The sequence below is a fragment of the Clarias gariepinus genome, chromosome 7 (assembly GCF_024256425.1).
Source record: "Clarias gariepinus isolate MV-2021 ecotype Netherlands chromosome 7, CGAR_prim_01v2, whole genome shotgun sequence".
NCBI lineage: Eukaryota > Metazoa > Chordata > Actinopteri > Siluriformes > Clariidae > Clarias > Clarias gariepinus.
Window position 1 is genome coordinate 30,447,147 of NC_071106.1, and position 19,995 is coordinate 30,467,141.

General features: G+C 38.6%; 1 protein-coding gene across 1 annotated transcript in view; it reads right to left on the bottom strand.

Moving 5' to 3' along the window:
* LOC128527691 (segment polarity protein dishevelled homolog DVL-3) overlaps positions 1-18,401 on the bottom strand; it is a 43,214-nt gene extending 24,813 nt beyond the window's left edge. Inside the window, exon 1 of the mRNA XM_053500170.1 lies at positions 17,711-18,401. Within this exon, the coding sequence (XP_053356145.1) occupies positions 17,711-17,871 (161 nt within the window). The 5' untranslated portion in view covers positions 17,872-18,401. The remainder of the gene's footprint in view (positions 1-17,710) is intronic.
* Positions 18,402-19,995: the final 1,594 nt, after the last annotated feature.

Below are 19,995 nucleotides of genomic sequence, written 5' to 3' on the forward strand. Positions count from 1 at the left end.
CCTGTGATAGGCTCCAGGCCCCCCGCGACCCTGAATACAGGATAAAGCGGAATAGACAATGAGTGAGTAAAAATAATATATATATAATTTTAAAAGCAGATTTTTTTTTGGTCTTAAATGTATTTTTGTCCAATCGAAATATCTACAAACGTCTTAAAAAGTGAATTTTGCATACTAGGTGCCCCTTACCAGACTAGTCACGTAATATAATATAATATAATGTAACATAAATCCCAAGAGACTTTCAGTCTATGCAGCATTATCAAACATGCCATGGCCAGTGTTAATGAGGTCATCTTCTGATATGTGAGCCGCCTTATTTATGGGCCCTTTAAATTGCATTTCAGTCCCGATTAAATCTTAAGGGAGACATTTTCTGACTCGTAGCCATGTCTACTTCGTGAACCGTGGCATGTCATGTAAACAGTTTAAAGCTCTAGCTGGCGACCTCTAATACTTTTGGCAGGAAATAATCTTCATATCACAGCAGAAAATAAATAAATAAATAAATAAATCACTCAGCCTTGTGCATTGTGTACGCTGTGCACTGCAGTGCTATTATACACTACTGAGTTAATTGCATCCTCAAATGACCCTAGAACCCAAAAATCCCCACGATTAGGTTTGGCTGTAGGGATCTATTTTATTGCCAGGTGTAAGCATTCCTGCACGTGTGAGGAGGTTCGTGCTGAGGCCAAAAAAAATTCCCCTGGAGGAACAAGCTGCAGGAGTTAACATTTTTTTGGAGCGCCCGATGTTACAGAAACACTTATTTTAGTCAAGCCAAATTACTGCATGTAGTCAGCGAAGACCTCAGTGGTGACTGAGCTTTCTGGGGGAAAAGAAGGGAAAAAAAAAAAAAGTTACAGTCGAGAGAACTTGAGGATGAATATGAGGGGCCAAAAGCAGGAGCGGAAATGAGCGCAAAAGGGTTTTAGAGAAGGGCAAGCTGTAAAGTTGTTATTTCCTAGCCTGGGCAGAATTAAAACCACGCGGGAACGCGTTCAAATCCTTTCGGTTACTGCAAACCCGGGACGCATCTCCATATTCCAAATGCAGTTCCAAATATGGCGGCACAGTGGATTAGTGGTCAGCGCTGTCGCCTTGCACCTCCAGGGTTAGGGGTTCGAATCTCAGCTCCTGGACCGTGTGGGGAGTTTGCCCGTTCTCTCCGTACAGTACGTGTTATACGGTGATTAAAAGTAGGTAGGGTTGTACGGATGTGTGTTTTTACGCCCGGCAGTAGGTTGGCACCCCGTCCAGGGTGAATGAGATATCTTACACAGTATTTAGTTTTTTTTTTTATTATTATTTATTTATTTATTTATTTTTATTTAAAGGTGAGAAGGGTTTCAGCAAAGAAATAAAAATTTAAACTGGGTTAAAAAAAAAACCTTTATCCATCCATTATCAAAACCTATAAGGATAGTGCTGGACTGTCCACTTTAAGGAAGAAATGTGGTTGGATTTGGATATCACAGAAACACCATATCTGTGTATAACAGTGCATTTTCGTACACACACCATGGGACTCACAGGACTGGGACTAAACAGCTGTGTCCGAAAGAAAACCATTTGTGAGACTAATCAGAAACAAATCCTTCCATTTCGCTACGGAGAATAAAGATTGGACTTTGGAGCAATGATAAAAATTTCCTGTGGTTCAGGCCAGACTGACACCATTCCAGAGCGATGAGTGCTTCAGGGTAACAAGAGAAGTGCATGAAGCATAGGGCATCTAGTATACAAAATAAAAAAAAATGATTTGTAAGAAATAAAAATCCTGATTTTCCCATTTTTGTATTAAACCCAGCGATTAGATTGGATTAGATTAGAACCCTATTGTGACCTCATATAAGGGAAACCCCTCCCTCGGCATGTTGCTCAGCTCTGTAGTTCATTGGCAAGACAAAGCTCATTTAGGTAGTGGCTCATTCCCATAATCACTGAAACGGTACATTTGGAGGAGGAGTCAGGGGTGAAGCAATAGCAGACACACTTTACAGAGTTACAGAAATAGTTGGTCCATAAAGCAACAGAACATCCAATGAGTGAGAGTATAAGGAAACCATCCAGGCACAAAACACTGAAGCGGATGTGAAGTCACTTCCTAATTGCTAAAAGAGCTGAAGCTGGACTTCTTAAAGAATATCTTCCGCTTATCCTGTGTAGAGTCGCGCTGCCTCGAGTCTATTGCAGGAAGCTTAGGGCGCGAGGCGGGGTATGCCCAGGGCAGGGTGCTAATCCATCACAGGGCATGCACACGCACACACACACACACACACACACACACACACACACACACACATACACTCTCTAGGGGCAATTTTAGGAATGCCAATTAACTTAATCTGCATGTCTTTGGACTGTGGGAGAAAATGCAAATTACATGCATATGGACATCGAGGTGGAAATCAAACCCTCGACCCTGGAGGAGCGACGTCGCAGAGCTGCCTCAGTTCTAGGTTCGGTCTGAGAAGTCGTGTCTGCCAGACAGACCCGAAATTCTTCTTTAATTTCCCAGTCACATGACCCGAATTACATTTTTATTTCCCCCTATGACATGCATGTACTGTAGAATAATCACCACACGATCGTTCTGGTATCGAGCGCTGCTCTGGATCATTTCCAACGCACATGTTCATCAGCTTCATCTATTGCACATTTGGAACGGATTTGAAATTCAAAGAAATTCCAGCACCGGCCCCGAATGATGAAAATGAAATGGAGGAAATAAAAGTAAACTGTGACCGATTGCCTTTGGTCCGCAAATATTTCTTCCGATAATTCCGAATAATGTGGCTTTACAGGAAAATGCTCGACTGGCTGGTGAGCTGTAACCATGCACAAAACTCTAATTAACTATGATTAACGACACCGTGCTGTCTTAATACCATCCAGTCTGAACAGGACATGTGTCTTGGGTTTCCACTTTCAACAGACTAAAACTTTTAACGTTATAAAAACGCAACTGAAACTTGATAACGACGTGGCGGTCGCGGGACTCGGACGCTTAGCAGCATATGTACCGAAACGAAAGCTGTGCGTTACTATGAAACCGAGCTAGACAGTACAAATTAAATTAAACGTTTGCTGCGTTTTAACCAAGCTTTTACTCGTTTCCAAGCCTGCCATGTCTCAGGAAAATAAAAACAACTTTTTTCTCCTAGTGTTTCTGGCTGACCAGACTTCACTTTTCCTAACTCCCAAAATCTCAATCTGGCAACCTCATGTATCTTTTTAGTGCTTTTTAGTGTTTTATGCAAAACGGTAGTAAATATGGCTGTTAAAACTTGTGGGTATGAGTTCAACACTGTTGACACGACTCCAGATTTCAAACTCCTAGTACAGGCTCTTCATTTCATCTTTTTTTTTTTTTTTTGACATTTTTTTATTTATATTACCTGTTATAACTGTTGGCTGATGCGTTCCCAGTGGAACTGGGCCACTATATCCGTTCTGAGTGTGTGACCGCGTGTGCGGGGGTGTGGACAGGTCCATTGATTTGTAGGCAGAGTTGACCGCTAATAAAGAGGAATTCTGTCGTCTCAGGCTGCTGTGATTAGATTTACTCCAGACAAATAAGAACCCTGAACCCCCACGGAAAGGGAGCGGAGGAAGAGGAAGAGACGGGAGAGAGAGAAAGAAAGAGAGGGAGAAAATGGGGCGATGGATAACTAGAAGCCAAATAAAGGGACTGCTGTCACTGTCAAACTCTCTGTCTCTCCCAAACACACACACACACACATACACAACGACAAGATGTTTGGATTAATGATCCACAGAGCTTACACACACAAAGCAAATATGCAACAAAGTGCGCATAAATGCACAATGCAAATATTCCCAAATCCACACAGGCTCGTGGTTTTAAACCCCAGCAGGCAGCGAACACGGGAGGAAACCAGAGGAGGGAAAGTAGGTCAGCCTCATGAAGAAACGGTAATTCAGCCGGAGATGAAGAAACAGCCTGCAAAGGGAAAGAACCTCGGACGCTTAAACAAACCAGGCCTGGCCTATGCTGACCACTTTGTCTCACACACACACACACACACACACACACACTCAAACCTCGAGCAAGATCATGCGGCCATGATGCCAGATATAGTTTAAAAGCAATCCAAGCTATTTAAATGCCCATCAACTGCAGATCTGGAGTACAGCCAGAGGCCAAAGGAAGGGACAAAGTAGTGAAGAGAGAGACAGAGAGAGAGAGACAAAGTGAGAGAGAGACAGAGAGAGAGAGCGAGAGAGAGAGACAGAGCGAGAGAGCGAGAGACAGAGCGAGAGACAGAGCAAGAGACAGAGCGAGAGAGAGACAAAGAGAAAGAAAAAGCGAGAAAGAGACAGAGAGAGAGAGAGCGAGAGACAGAGCGAGAGAGAGACAGACAGAGAGACAGAGCAAGAGACAGAAAGAGAGAGCAAGAGACAGAGAGAGAGAGAGACAGAGAGAGAGAGAGCAAGTAGTGAAAGGAAAGCGAGAGACAGTAATACAATAGTAACAGATTTATTAATAGAGGGATTTAACACAATGGTTATAGTTATTATATTGGTTCCTTATTCTTCCCTCGACACATCATCTCCATGAGTAGTGTTTTAGTCTGCTTTCTGATTCAGTGTTAAAAAAGGATTTAAAGGATTTACCATCAAAAAATAATTGATGTAGACAGACAGAAAGACAGACAGACAGACAGACAGACAGATATAATACAGACAGAGATATACAGACAGACAGACATATAGACAGACATATATAGATGTCTATGTAGATATATAGACACACAGACAGACGGATTAATAGATAATGATAAAGATAAAAAATGTGAAAGAGACAAAATGGTGGGATGGCATACCGAATAAAAAGAGAGAATAAAAGAAAGAGATGAAACCTGAGAGAGTTCAGAGTACTGAAGTGATGAAAGAAGACAGAAAGACAGTAAGGAAAGAGAGAGAGAGAGAGAGAGAGAGAGAGATGAAGAATATTCCACATGGATCAGCTCTGCAGTTCTGATCCGGCAGCAAAATTACAGTGAGGTGAATATTTATGACTCACGCTCGCCACGGCCCAAGAAAACACAGGATTTCTGGATTTCTCCGTGACGCACTGCTGCAGTACCGAGGTATCTTTCCGCTTCCCGATGACACGGTTAGAACTCCGTCAGCAGGAGAGAAGCTTCATTTCAGACTAATGTGATTACGGGGTGATGGAACTGATTTAGTGCAGCGGGTAGTGTGTCTTACACGCATCATGGCGCTGAGCGTTGGACGACACTGGACGCTGAGGTCCTGCCGCAGTTAAGCGTAAGCACTATTTGGGAGTGGTGTTTTGGAAATGGCGCCATGAGGCTCGTCTCCATATCACCATATTACCCATATGTGTGGGAGATTTTGGCTCTCTGCACTGCATGCTGGTTAATGTGACTGGTTCAACTTCAGGTTTGGTACTGGAGGAGACGCATTGTCCTGATCACACAAAGGATCGATATTTAAGGAAAAAAATAATGCTGGGCTGAATGCCTGTTTTCTGTAATCTTTTCCTTATTAGTGAATGCAAAAAAAGCACTCTTCCTCACTGCTTGAGCGTAAATGCATAAATCAGTGCACGGTCCAAAAGAAAATCTTTTATAAGAAAGCAAACAAACATTAGAGGGGTTTCCAATCAGATAAATAATACATCACACAAGCACACTAATCGCAACAGCATGATCCAATCGGAATGAGACGGAGGTGTGGGGTAAACCTTCCATAACCCGTTCAAAAGGTAAATATTAGCCATGTAAACAATGGATCCAATCATTTCTCTCTGTTGTTGGAATAAATACATTCTTTCTGCACGTGTTTGCCCAATGTGGGGGGGAAATTTAGTAAAGGAATAAAATATTGATCCCATTCCTGATTGTTAAATTCTGCGAGAACAAATCTCTTTCAAATGTCGTTACTTCGGACTTTCATCTCCTGAGTCTTTGTTGTAGAAAGGGGGCACTGATTGGCTCACATTGTATTTGTAGTAACGCATTTAACCGATCACAAATGAGGCTAAATTCTTGTAACCAATCATAAAAACGGGAAGCCTAATCTTATCACAAGGTTGGAGAAAAATTATTTCCATCAGAAGTTATACAGTAAGTCCTCTACATACAAACATTGCAGAACATTCTAGTGGAAGTTAGATCACATGTCTAGGCATGTGCATGCGGCATGCATCCCAGAATGTCCGGAAGCAAGCGTAAAAGCGCGACAATGACGCAGGTACTGCTAAGAAGCGCTAAACAATAACGATGAAGACAAAACTGAAAATTTATATATATATTTTTTAAGGCTACTACTACCAGTAAGTAAAATGCACTATCAGGTTTTTTCTCCGAACCACGTAACACCAGCCGACCGACCGCATCTTTTCTTTTCAACTTATTTAAGTGCAACCCATCCCACCCTGCTAAGAGAGCTTGTTCAATCAACTCTCTAGGCCCCGACAGCATCACGCAGGAATCGAACTAGCGATCTCCGGACGAAAGGGTGAGCACTTTATTAATGCGCCACTCGACATAATTGAGAGAATGGAGTGAGCTCACTCTCGTTCAAACAGCAGCATCAATCTAAAGAACAAGGACAAGATCGTGGATTCTGTAAATTTTATACTGTGTTTAGTCGATTTGTGTTAGTATCCTAGTATCTAGACAATGTTTGTGGAACTTACGAACAAACTGGACTTATGAACGAGCTCTCAGGACAGAAGTCGTTTGTATGTTGAGGACTTGCTGTATTCTGATGAAATGTTTTGTGCATGCAAACACACCCCATTCAACAGATCAGCATCCATGTAAAGTTACAGATTAAAGAAATATTGACCACCTAAACATCGCTATGGATGAGTCTTCTTTCTGGACCTTTCTACTTCATTGTCTTTCAGCTGTTCCCTTCCAGGGGTCGCCATAGCAAATCCCATCCAACCTCCTATCCTCTCCATCTTCTTCTCTCACACCAACTAACTTCATGTCCTCTCTTACTACATCCATAAATCTCCTCTTTGGTCTTTCTCTAGACCTTCTGTCTGGCAGTTCCAACCTCAACATCCTTCTACCAATATACTCACAATCTCTCCTCTGAACATGTCCAAACCACCTTAATCTGGCCTTATCTCCAAAACATCTTGCATGGCTTGTCCCTCTCGTCCCTCGATAAACCAGAATAAATCCTGTGTACAAACTGGAGCGGATGGACCAAGTGTGAAAAGACCCTGAAGCACTGACGAGAGTCTTGATATGTTTACTTTCGAGACGGAAGCGTTAAAGTCTCCTCCGCTCAATATGGCGCCCAATCAGGGCCTGGTGGTCCATCTGTCCATGTTGTGTGTGTGTGTTGGGATGATAATCATGATGTTAACGACCACATAGTCCAGGCAGCTGCTGTGTTAGAGTCCTGAGGGAGAACAGGACTCTCACACAAACACTCGCACACACCATGAGCAGGATGCAGCCAGCTGGTATCAACTCCTTTCCTGTTAAAACCGCAAAATTAGACCTGTTTCAACACTGAACATGAAATATTTCTGTTATATTGTAGTCCATGTTTGTTTACATACAGATCCTGAACCTCCTGAAGGCTCCTACCATTATAGCTATACGTCTAATGCTAAACATTCAATTCAACTACAGTGTGGTCAGAAAAAAAAAACACAATCAAGAGGATCAGGTACTGACGTCAAACCAGGCGACCCGAAGTGTATTCCGGTTCATCTCAAAGGTGTTCAGTAGGATTGAGGTCAAGACTCTCAAGATCTTCCACTCCATCCTTGACAAATCATGTCTTCATGGGTGTCGGTTTGTGCAAAAACAGCACCGTTATGCAGGAACAGCTTGACGTGCAGTGAAAGGAAATTTTGTGGCAACGGTTCTAGAAAGGCCAAGATATGTGCGGGATTGAGTGATGTCCACAATTTCTTTATTTTTCTGGCCATGACGTGTATTTTCTCATCTGCACAGGAATTGTTGGTAGTGTAAACATGCAGAACCTGACTGCTACAGCATCAATCCTGGTTCCTCTACCACCAACAAGTCCAGTCTAGTCCTTCTTGTCGGCAATTTGTATTCCAGACATACCCTTATAATCTTCCTCAAACATGAAGAGAGCTGTTACAGAAAAACTATTTCAGATATCTGAACTTGCAGTGACCTTGACCCTGTTTGGATTCGTTCCCAAATCTGTTCGGTTCATCTCATGGTTATAATAATGATTCAATATAAATCCTATAAATGTTCAACAGCTCGTTTTAGACACTGCGATAAGAAGAATCTCAGACTTGTGCATGGCCAGCCAGATAATATATATAGTCACGATAAGATCATGAATTGTGGCCCATTTTAAAACATTATGTAATATTTGTGCCAGATTGTGTTATTGACTGTGCAGAACTCTTTTTTTTTTGTTATATTGTAATACCATTAATATATATGTGTGCTCGCGACTATATGCTAGTTGTGCCTGCGACTTGCATGGAATATAATTGCAGATTTTAATTGCACACTCATAAGTGCGTGTAAAAAGATGTACAGTACAGTTGAATTTTGAGATGAACTAAAGATTTTTCAAGGTCGAGTTTTTTAATGATATAACAGCGTTTTTCTCTTTAAATTTCAAAGTAGCATATCTTCTCTCTGTGGTCCGACTGCCATGGTCCGACTGCCATGAAACAAAGCCTATATGTTACCTAATGTTCGGCCAAATACATCTTTGAAAACCGACTTAAAATTAATTCAGTAGTTTTTACATGATGCGTGCACAAACAAACAGACAGACAAAAAACCATCTTGATGTCTTCAATTACTCATGTTTCGTCCCTCAAAAAATATATATATATATCTTCAATGTACAGACATGCCAACTTTACTATGTTTTATTATATGTTTAGAAGATACATATATAGGTATATACTTATAATTCTAAACAAACTATAAATATTAATCTTATACTATAAATAAATAGTTTAGAGTGCGTCACACATAGGATTATCGAATGCATATACCTATAAAGTATAAATAAAGAATTTATCCTGAACTGCCACGCAAAAGATCTTCGACATGTAACTGAATCGTTTTCCCCCCCATGGGTAAAAAATTGCTAATTAGTTTTTTGCATAAGTGACTTCAGTAATAATGTAGCAGCATGAAACAAAAACGAGGAAATTTCTCTTCTTTCCTTGTGTTGCTTTTCTTTCTTATTCCATTATGCACTGTATGAGTCATACAGTATTTCACATTTTATACTCAAAGAAATAACTGTACTGTATATTGTGCCTTACTATTTAAACGATCGCAACCACTTTTGTTCTCTTTGTTTTGGATTTGAACAACAATCGCTTAAATGATCACGATTATCCGAAGTACTCAGCAAAATCTAGGAACAACAGCACACCTTTTATACAAGACTGATTACTTCTTATACTTATTAAGCCACTTAGCAGTTCAACAAGACCTTTCCTAGCAGCTGAGTGAAGCGGGTGATTACGAAACACAAAAAGGACACACAGGCACTCAAAGTTTAGCTGCTCTGACTGGAAAATGTTCGGATGGAAGATCCGGGCTGGAAAAAAACAACTTTGGATTAAGAAACATCCAAACAATGAACACAAAGTGATGGAGGGATTACACTCAATAACAAAAAAGAAAAGAAAAGAAGATACAACGCAAACCTTGCCTTTCTGTTAAACCAAAAACAGCAGGATGTGTAATCGTATGAAAGGAAAGACTCTGGCAGCTACGATTTCACTACGGCTATTGTTATCAGCTATCTACAAATTATGAAAGCTTTAATATCTGGGAGTCTCATTTAATCGACCGTCCCGTCCCACTTACTGTCAATCATGTCGGTGGAAATGCGAGGGTAACTGCTGACAAGGAGCAGAGGAGTGACAGATGAAATGTGAATTAAAGATCGCCTGGCTTGAAGAAATGCAATAAAAGGAGCGGTGACTGACAGTCAAGTGAGGATTTAAATATCTGTTAATATGTTAGCAAAATTGGTTTAGATTTAAACGGGGTGTTTGTAGTGTGGGGGAAAGACAAACGGATAAAAAAATAGGCGTCTTCGTGCGTTTGAAGATCTGTTGTGAATAACGCGCTCATTCTACGCCTAGGAAAAGTTTCAAAGCATTAACACAGTATTAATAAGGTCTTAATAGCTAACCCTTGGTGGTCTCAGAAAAACTCAACTTAAGTTATTTCTTAAAAATGTAATCCATTATTTAGACAATTTATGTAATCCGTGAGCCAGACAGCAGTCATTTCCAATCCATAAGTGTGTGTGTGAAAGTGGTCCTACAAGCCCCGCCCCCTTATAACCCATCCCTCTCTGTTATTCCTGCTGCTATACCCCTATGTCACCTATGCGGTTTGACTATGCGAGGACCGACGCATGCAAAGATGGGAACAGTGAATCATGATGATGATCGAACTTAATGGCTTGGGTTTAAAGTTTTAATTAATTTATTTCATTTATAATAACATCCTCTTAAAAGTGTTTTTATTTCTTAATGTTCTGTTTTATCCTATGTCGATCTATATTCTTAATATTCTGTTTATGCATTCTGTTTTAATAATGATCCATTTCATCATTTTCTTGACTTCTTAATTTTAAGTGTCTTTTTATTTTAACAGCTTGTATTGATTTCATATTTTTCTTTTTTATTGTCGGCTTCTTTATTTAGTATGTAAAGCACTTTGGTCAACTTAAAGTTCTTAATAAGTGCTATATTAATAAATTATTGACTTGATTGTTATGCTTGAATGTTTTATATGTCACTGTGTGGTTTAACAAACAAAAAATATCATTCCTCTAAAACTGGTCATGTACAGGGACTGGACAGAAAATAAGAGACAAAAATTCCTTCAGGAAGCCTGGAGATCTATATAATAAACACAAGAACATCTAGCTCTTTGGAGGCAAAATATCAAGAAAACCAGGAGTCGCTCAAGATTTTTGATGTACAACTGAGGCAGACTCTAACCTGTGCATGTAGCTTCATGTATTCGAAGTAGTTGAGTTAAAAGCTTGAGGGGGTCGACGGTTCCAGCTCGTAGTTTCTGTAAGCATGTACACAATCCTTGTCTTTTGCTACTCCACCTTTCTCACCAAAAATTTTTTTTTTCTTAAATTACATATCCATATATTTAAAGAATTGCATTCAATAACAGCGTTGAAGGAACCAGTTTCCCAAGTTTCAGTAAATCATTTTGTATAATGCCCTGTCACTATATTGGAATTACTGTATATCACAAAATGCTCAAATCTGATTGGTCAGAACGTGTGCATTATTTTCTTAACGCTGCACAGCTTATTCCGGATGTAACATGAACAACAGGTTAATATTAATGCACAATTTATAACATGTTTTGTGTCTTATGTAGCAGCTCATTCACAACTGTACGAATAAATGAACTAGTGTGACTTTTTATTTGTTTTTTGGTAGGAGCCATTTATATAAGAATTTACAGTTTAAATTGTAAATTCTTTGCAAATTTAGTGTTTCGTACATTTTACAGCACAGCACAATCTTCAGGTCAGTGGAGACGAGACGACAAGGGACAGAAAGACAAAGACAGCACTTAGTGGGACTTCACTTGCGTGTCATACAGTACACACAGTATGAAAATTATGCATTTCGAGGAGGTTGCGGCGCTCCGCTCGAGCGTCCTGCCGTGTCACAGCCCCAGGCCGGCATTGGTCTGTCATGTGTAATTCCTTACTAAGATTAACTAGTAACTTTCCAGAACAAGTCCACATTCCAGCTTTGTGAGGCAGGGCCTGGGGGATGATATCAGCATACTCAAGCCTACTGATTTATTGGACACAATGATACTACAACTGAAAAACATTATGTCCAAAATGTCTTTTTTTATGCTGTTCATGCTTATACACCAGATCAGCCATAAATAAGATTAAAACCCGAAATTGGGCAGGTTCCCCTTGTGCTGCCGGGGCACCTCTGGTCCCTTCGGCTGGAAAGACAAGATGTCCACAAGACCTCTGGGGGTGTGCTGAGCTGTCAGACACTGGGACGTTACTGGCAGATCCTTTGGGTACTGTGTGAGACTGATAAAAAAAATATTTGTCTCACACATCCCATGGATTGGAATGAGATCGAGGGATTGCATTTTTTGTGAGATCGGACTGGACAGTCTGGGATGAGATGAGTCGTGGGTGCAGATGATCTTGGCACTAGTGTACTGGTACTGTATATAATTAATAATCAATGCTATTCTATTGACCTTGCAGTGGTAGTCGTGTCGTGGCTGATATATACATTATATTTTATCTTACAATAAGTCATGGCAAAAGAAAAAAAACCTGCAAAAAAATGTATACCTAAGATCATCTAATCAGCCATTTTCCAAACAAACAATTATTAGACTTAATAAGACCTGAAATGGTTCCACAAAGACACACCAGGTGACTATTAAACACTACTTCTGAGTCCTTCTGAATAAACATGAGATGCTTGTTTCAGCATGTTACTGGAAAGTGAGATTCTGATGTAAAAAACGCAATTTGCTTTAAAAAAAATATAAAAATTGTGAAATGAATCCAGATCAGTTTAATGGAATGCGGAAACACGAATATTCGTTCACAGCATCCATAAATAATATGAAATATAAATCCATTCAATGCTGCTTTACACCAGGACCACAACACAATGATTTACTTACATTTTTATAATTTCATTTTTAAATGAAATCACAGCTACAAATATCTGGTAATGTTGGGGGTGTTTATAGAAGCACAAAAATAATTTTCCATATCTACATATTCTTATTATAGAATATTCATATCTATAATAATAATGATAATAATTTACATACAACATATCTACAATTCAAAACAACTCTAGGGTTAGGGTTAATTATTCTTTTTTATGTTCTTTATATAGAACTTAAAACAATAACTCTATAAATATTCAGTTATTTTTCAGATGATTTGTTAACCTAAAAATGTTATTTAACATATTTTTTAAACAATTTCAGATGTATTTAAATGTACACTTTCAACACTTTATAGTACATATTTATATATATTCCCTTTAAATGTACTCCATTAATAAAAGTGAAGATGCATTTTTAATCATGTTTTATCAGTTACAAATAATATGGAAAGTGCATGTTTCATATAACTGCATGTTTTTTTTCCATGCTGAACTATTGTGCTTTTTTTTTTAACATCCATCCTGTCACTCACCATGTTATTTACACACCTCAGCTTTATAGCTCAGAAACACAAACATGGTGAAATCGAGTCCTGAGTAGGAAAAAGCACAACTTCCTGCAGGTTAGCATAACAACACAAAAAAATAAATAAAAAATAAAAAACATGATCAGATCCAAGATGGGAATGTGAATTACCTACATGAATAAAAAACATAGCTAAAATCATAAACTGCTGATCAATTTACATCAAACCAGGACTTGTGATGAAATTTCTAGTGAATGAAGGCATAAAACTGACATTTACAAAAAATTTCAAGCACAGTACGGTGATGAGACTCTCAGCCGCAGTTAAACATTTGACAGATAATCAGGCTGTCTAAATATGGCTCCAACGTACTGAGCCAACATAACTTTCTACCATGATGGTATAGGAGCACTAGTGAAACACTGGGATAATTGCATTCAGTTCGCAGGGGATTGTATGGAAAAATGAAAGTAGTTTTTACTCTCATAACTGTGTTCTGATATTCTGTACAATTTGGAAAGTACCAGTTTTACTTGAACGCCCCTTGAATAACTAATCCAGTGTGACTGTTTTGCATGTTTGTTAGCACACTTCATATACACTGGTGTAGTTGAATTCTCCAAACTGATCGATCAGAAGGTATTATATTAATGTGCTCTAAGGCTAATAAACAAAACGTGTTGATATTGTCAGGCCTTATTTAACATTTATAGAAGGTGTTTTCAGTGTCAGAAGTTTGCAATGGTACACTTTCTGCAGTTTTGGTTTCATAACATCAAGACAGTTAAAAAAGAAAAAAATGCTGGTGAGAGAATGATTGTTTACAGCTGCTATAATTTGTTTTGTGAATGCTCCGCAAAATTCAGTGTAACTATAAATAATTAAAATGAATAATGTGCTGTTTATTTATATTTAAAAGGGTTTTAATTGTTGGTAATCACTACTTCCGGACCCATTAGACAAGATGGTGTGTATTATTTTACTAAAAAGATCATTCCCTCTTGTCTTTTATTCCTAACAATGAAATAATTGTTAGCAAAATTACCTAAATATAGGACTGTTGGAGTCAGAGGGATAGGCATATGAGTAACAGGAGGCAGTTCTTAGCATTTTTTAATTATGTCATAATACCCAAATTCTCCATCACTCGCTTAAATGTTAAGTCGAACCTAAGGCGCCGAAAGGTCACGATATTTTCAGAATAATAACAGTGCGCGTTGCGAGTTAAATATATTCTTTAAAAAAGATAACCAGAACAAGCCCTTGCAGAACATCTTCCAGATGAGTTAATTAAACTTGTGCTCAGCAGACCGCATGTCTGGATCTGTTTAATCATGTGAGCGGGAGTGAATGGCTGCTTGCTGTTTACCTGGACAAGACGCAGACACAAACAAGCATGTGGACAGCCAGGCTGTGTGTCGAAGGGGGGGGTTAGCTCCAAAACCTGGCAGATGCATGTGAAAGAGTCTCGCTGTGCCAACTTTGCTTTTTGGATTTAAATTTAGCAAGAGGATCTTTAAAAACCAATCAAATGCAACAGGCATATCTGAGACCTGAGAAAATAATCTAGTGCTGCAGCAGATATGGGTGGAAATCTTTCCTTATCGCTAGGACAGTATACACTTACTTTTGCAAAATGGAAGCAGGGCTATATCATGCCTATAAATATAATTTCATGATTGGCATGCTACTGTTGAGTACCCGTTTATTCTCAGCGCGCGTGTAAAAGCCTTTAACATGTTCAACATAATACAATACGTGCCCTGAGGCAATATTCATCGCCTACCTCTAATGATAAGCTCCGTAGTAGCCATCAGGAACAAAAGCAATTTCCTTCAGGGGGGGAAAAAAACCTACAAAAGCAATAGGCTCTGTATTTACTACTTTATTTCCTCATTTAACATTCAAGTCATGTCGGTGTCAGTAGGTCCCAGAGGAACCAGCAAAAAACTAACAGGCTAATAGGCAAACCTTAGCAGGTTAAAAAAGAAAAACTACATTTTTTTACCTCAGTTATCCTAGTGTATCTCTAAAGGTATGTTTAAATAATTAATGCACAGGAAAAAAAATAAATAAATAAAATATATATGTATGTATGTTTAAAAAGGGTAATTTAACATTAGCAGTGGAGCTGCTTTGAAGAGTCTCTACGGTTTGGACAGAATGATGCAAAGAAAAAACATCCAGCGAGCTGAGGTTCAGCATGCCTAAATGCCTCGTTGATTAACAAGATCGGGTCAGAGTGGTCTGTGCTGAAAAGAAAGTCACGGTGAGTTAAACATCCACCGTGGTGATGAGAAAAGCATCTTACAAGGCAAGCTCGGAGTGGATGAGCTACAGTACAACAGCGCATGAGCACATCGGGTGTGACTCAGGACAACAAGAACAGGAATTCAAGGCTTACAAAACAAGTTAAAGTCCATGTGGTGAGATGCTTTTCTGCACACCACAATTTTAAAGAGTGGTTGTTTACACTTCGACGTATTTGAATATATATATATATATATATATATATATATATATATATACACACAATACGTGGTCATTTACACTACTACATATTTGAATATCTTTATATATATATATATATATATATATATATATATATATATATATATATATATATATATATATATATATATAAGATATTTAAATGCGCTATCAGCTCTCTCTAGATGTCCAGCTGCAAGAGGTTACAGCATCGCCCAGGAATTAAACTCATGATTTGTCAATATATTTGTGTACATATTACTGAAATGCTACTGAAAGGCTCTGGGTTACTGATCAGCAGGTCAGCTGCCAATTTGCACTGTTGAGCCCATGAACAACGCCCTTAACCCCATCTGCTCCAAGGGCACTGTATCCTGGCTGACTCTGAACTATGACCTTAGCTTCCTAACAGGAAAGTGCAAAAAAATACAAATAATTCACAGTGCTGTAAAACTGTTTATCTATACGATGTTTTTGTGCTAGGCATTAGGGATGAGAATTAACACAAACGACAAACTATACGATATTATCACGTTACCCAGCCGCCGATTAATGGCGATTTCTGCGATTCTGTAAGTATCATGATTTTATAAATAAAATCTTTTTGGTTACAATTCTAAACAATTTTGCAATTTAAAATTTTTCTTCATTATTTATTAATTATACAAATAATTCGCTTCTACAGTACCACACAGGACACTGTGCTGTCAATGTCAATGTGCGACTAATTTAGAGTGCACCACCTGTAGGATTATAGAGGAACTGCAACGTTTACCTCAAATACAAACATATACAAGTTATAAATTATTTCATACAAATCGACTTTGGTGTCATTGTGGCGATACATGAATCGCCACACAAAAAGAATCACTGAATCGGTTTTCGTCCATCTCTACTAGGCGTGTAACATGTCACAAACAATAGAGTTCACAGAAATCAAGTGACTCTGTCGGTACTAGTATGAAAATACTGAAACAGAAATTAGCATAATAAGAATAAAATAAAAATACAATCTCTGGATTCAGGCATCAAGATCAAGATTATTTTAAAAATCTGATAAAAAAAAAAATAAAACACTTTTTCCATCTTTGCGGTCATATTCGCAATTTTGTTCTTGCTTTATCTTTTCCTGATGCAGCCTAATTTCCCATCAGAGATTAATAGAGCTATGATATTTAATTAAATCTTACTCAAGCAGCATCCAAACCGAACTGTAAATCAAGTCGGATGACTAATCTGCCTATAAGAAAAAGGACAAATAGATGGGATCAGATCGGATCGAGTGTCATCCACATGCACGATCAAACCTGTCATTACGATTAGATCATCTGTCTACCCATCTATCCCAAGATGTATTACATTAAAACCAAGCTGAAGATCATTCCTCACTGGATTAGTTTAACCGATTTCTCCACAGAGCAAGTGCCAAGCCCGGCTCATTCCTCGCTCTTTTACAAACAGGGCTCTTTTTCTTCTCTGGTTTCCCGCAAAGAGTCTGTCTCCCTGTCTGTCTGTCTGTCTCCCTGTCTGTCTGTCTGTCTGTCTGGATGACCTGAGAAACCCTGCAGACCTCTTCAGAGAAAATAAGACAAGAAGAAGAAAAAAGAAAAAAAAACACACACACACACACACTTGAGACACATGCAAAAACCCCACTCCCATCCTCCTCATAGCAATCTCCATATATAGCTAGAATGTCCTCCTTGTCCAGCATGCATGGGTTTGGTGTTTGAAAGGTATGAAGATTAATGGTTCATCTATAAAAATCTAAACACACAATTTTCTCTTTTTTCCTCTTCTTTCTTTTTTTTCCCAATTGAATCCAAAGCCACTTTGCAAATAATAACCCATTAATAAAGTGTGCACAGGACAAGTGTAGGACAGAATGCTGAATCCTGACATGGGTAAAGAAGAAGATGATGATGATGATGATTTATAGCTGTAAGAGTGTGTGTACTGTTTACTGAGTGTGAGGAAGAAGCAGTAATGAAAAGCTTACCCGAAATCATCATCCATAGACTTGAAGAAAAATTTATAGTTGGGTTTATTCAGGACTTGCTTAAAGTGTGCCAGAGTGACCTCCTCGGCAGGGACTGGCACTTTCACCAGGTACGGAGTCTCCTGGTCGTCCAGGTGGTAGATAATTTTCGTCTCCCACATTGCGGCCCGCTGGGGTGGAGAAGGCCGGGAGCATCGGGACTCGCGTAGCTCCCGAAGCCGCTCCTGGGCGCCGGGACGCCGGTGAAGGCGGGTGCAGTGAACCGCTGCGCTGTTTTCCGTGAGATTCTACGCTGTAACGCTCCGCTTTCGTTCTTTTTTATTTTTTTCTTATTATTATTAATTTTTTTTTTTTAGTCAGATAATGCGGTCCAATTTCCTGGGAAATCTTCCTAAAACAACAATATGGTTTAATATTCCCCTCTTTTCAATACTGTCAGCCGTTTTGTTGATAAATCCGCTTGACTTATTATTCCGGTAACAATAAACTAAAAAAAATAAAAATAAAAACTACAGACTATTTCCTGTCCATAACTTGTACTGTAATTACTGCACTGTCTAACAGATATTAGAGCATTTATGTTTAATAATACTGCTAAACACGCTAGGTTATTTCGTAATGTATTAATCTTTTGCACAGGTATTGTCCAGAGACGAAGCTGTATCGGACTGGTCCAGATTGGACTGTGCATGAATATCACTGCTTCTCCCTCTTTCCCTTTGGAACAGCTGTAGGGTTGCCAGATTGCACATGTTCACCTTTGTGGGAAAACACTACAGTAATTTATTTTTTTTTTTTGGGGTGGGGGTCATTTCCCAGATATTTTGTATTAATTATGCAGCATGATTTTTTATACAAAGTAGTAAAGAAATGTGTAATTACTATTGTATTTTTCGCTATTTTACTGTCAACATTCACACGCGCAGTGACACTCTACACACAACTCTGGAAATGACACTTAGTCTTGGACTGTGGGAGGAAACTCACCAAGCACAGGGAGAGCATGCAAACTCCATGAACACAGACCTGAGGAGGGAATTGAACCCAGACCCTGGAGGTGCAAGGCGACATTGATAACCACTAAGCCACCCGATTAAGTTTGGTCTAGTATAATTCTTACTATTGAGATTTTATTAGCAAAATAAATGAATAAATAAAATGTAATGTGGCCTCACACCTTTGACCAGAGGTCAAGGGTTTGATTCTGACCTCAAGTCATGGAGTTTGCATGTTCTCCCTGTGCTTGGTGAGTTTCCTTTCTCCAAAGCCTAGGCCTGGGATATCCTGGGATAGGCTCCTGGCCACACGCGACCCTTTACAGGATAAGCAGTGAATGAATAAACGAATGAATGAATGAATGAATGAAAGGATTTGCTGCAATTTTAAATGACGTGACGTTCGACAAAATGCACTGAAACCAAATTGATCAACCATTGTACATGAACATAACAGAATGAAAAACCAACATGAACATTGATATTACTTTTTAAATATAAAGGTTTAGAAGCAACTAACTTGATCCTCATCTCCATTTCCTGCCATGTTGTGACACCAATGGTAAGGGTAAGCACTTATCATAAGGTAACAGGTGTTGTAAGCTTTTACATGAAGCATAAAGATTACATGATAGTACTGGCCTATGAGGAGTTTGGACCAAGAGTTTTCAAAACAACAATCAAGGAAATTAAACAGATGTTTAGCCAGTGGATGTTAGTTTAGTCAGTTTGTATAAGCGTACCTTACCGGTGACATTGGAAATTAAGAATTTTCCAACAGCAATCAATTTCAACTGAAGCTCATACCACGAGGAATCATACAGAAAAAAGTCTCACCACTTTTTGAAGCACTCCTGACCACTATGAACCAGTTAAATATTAGCATTGATGAAGTCTATAAGCTCTGCACATTTTAGTCCGCTTGTGTTTATATGTCTTGATATGGACTTTAAAAAGTCTTATAAACTTTACAAACTACAGTAGAAATAAACAGAATTAAACCATTTTGTATGTTTAAGTTAAGTTTTTTCCCCATTAAAAAAAATATAAATATTCATATCTTCTAATTAGAAGGATATTAATGAGATATTCTGTACAAAAATGTTGGTGTTTTCTTGTATAAAAACAAGTGAATTATTTTCCAAATGTCTCACTTGCAAATAATTTCACAATAAAAAAATTAAGAAATTCAAAAGACTGCATTTTTGTTGCAGTAAGTATGTACACACATGTATATTTACTTAAAGCCTCGTCTGTGTAAGCAACAATTTTTTTTTCAAATGTAAATAA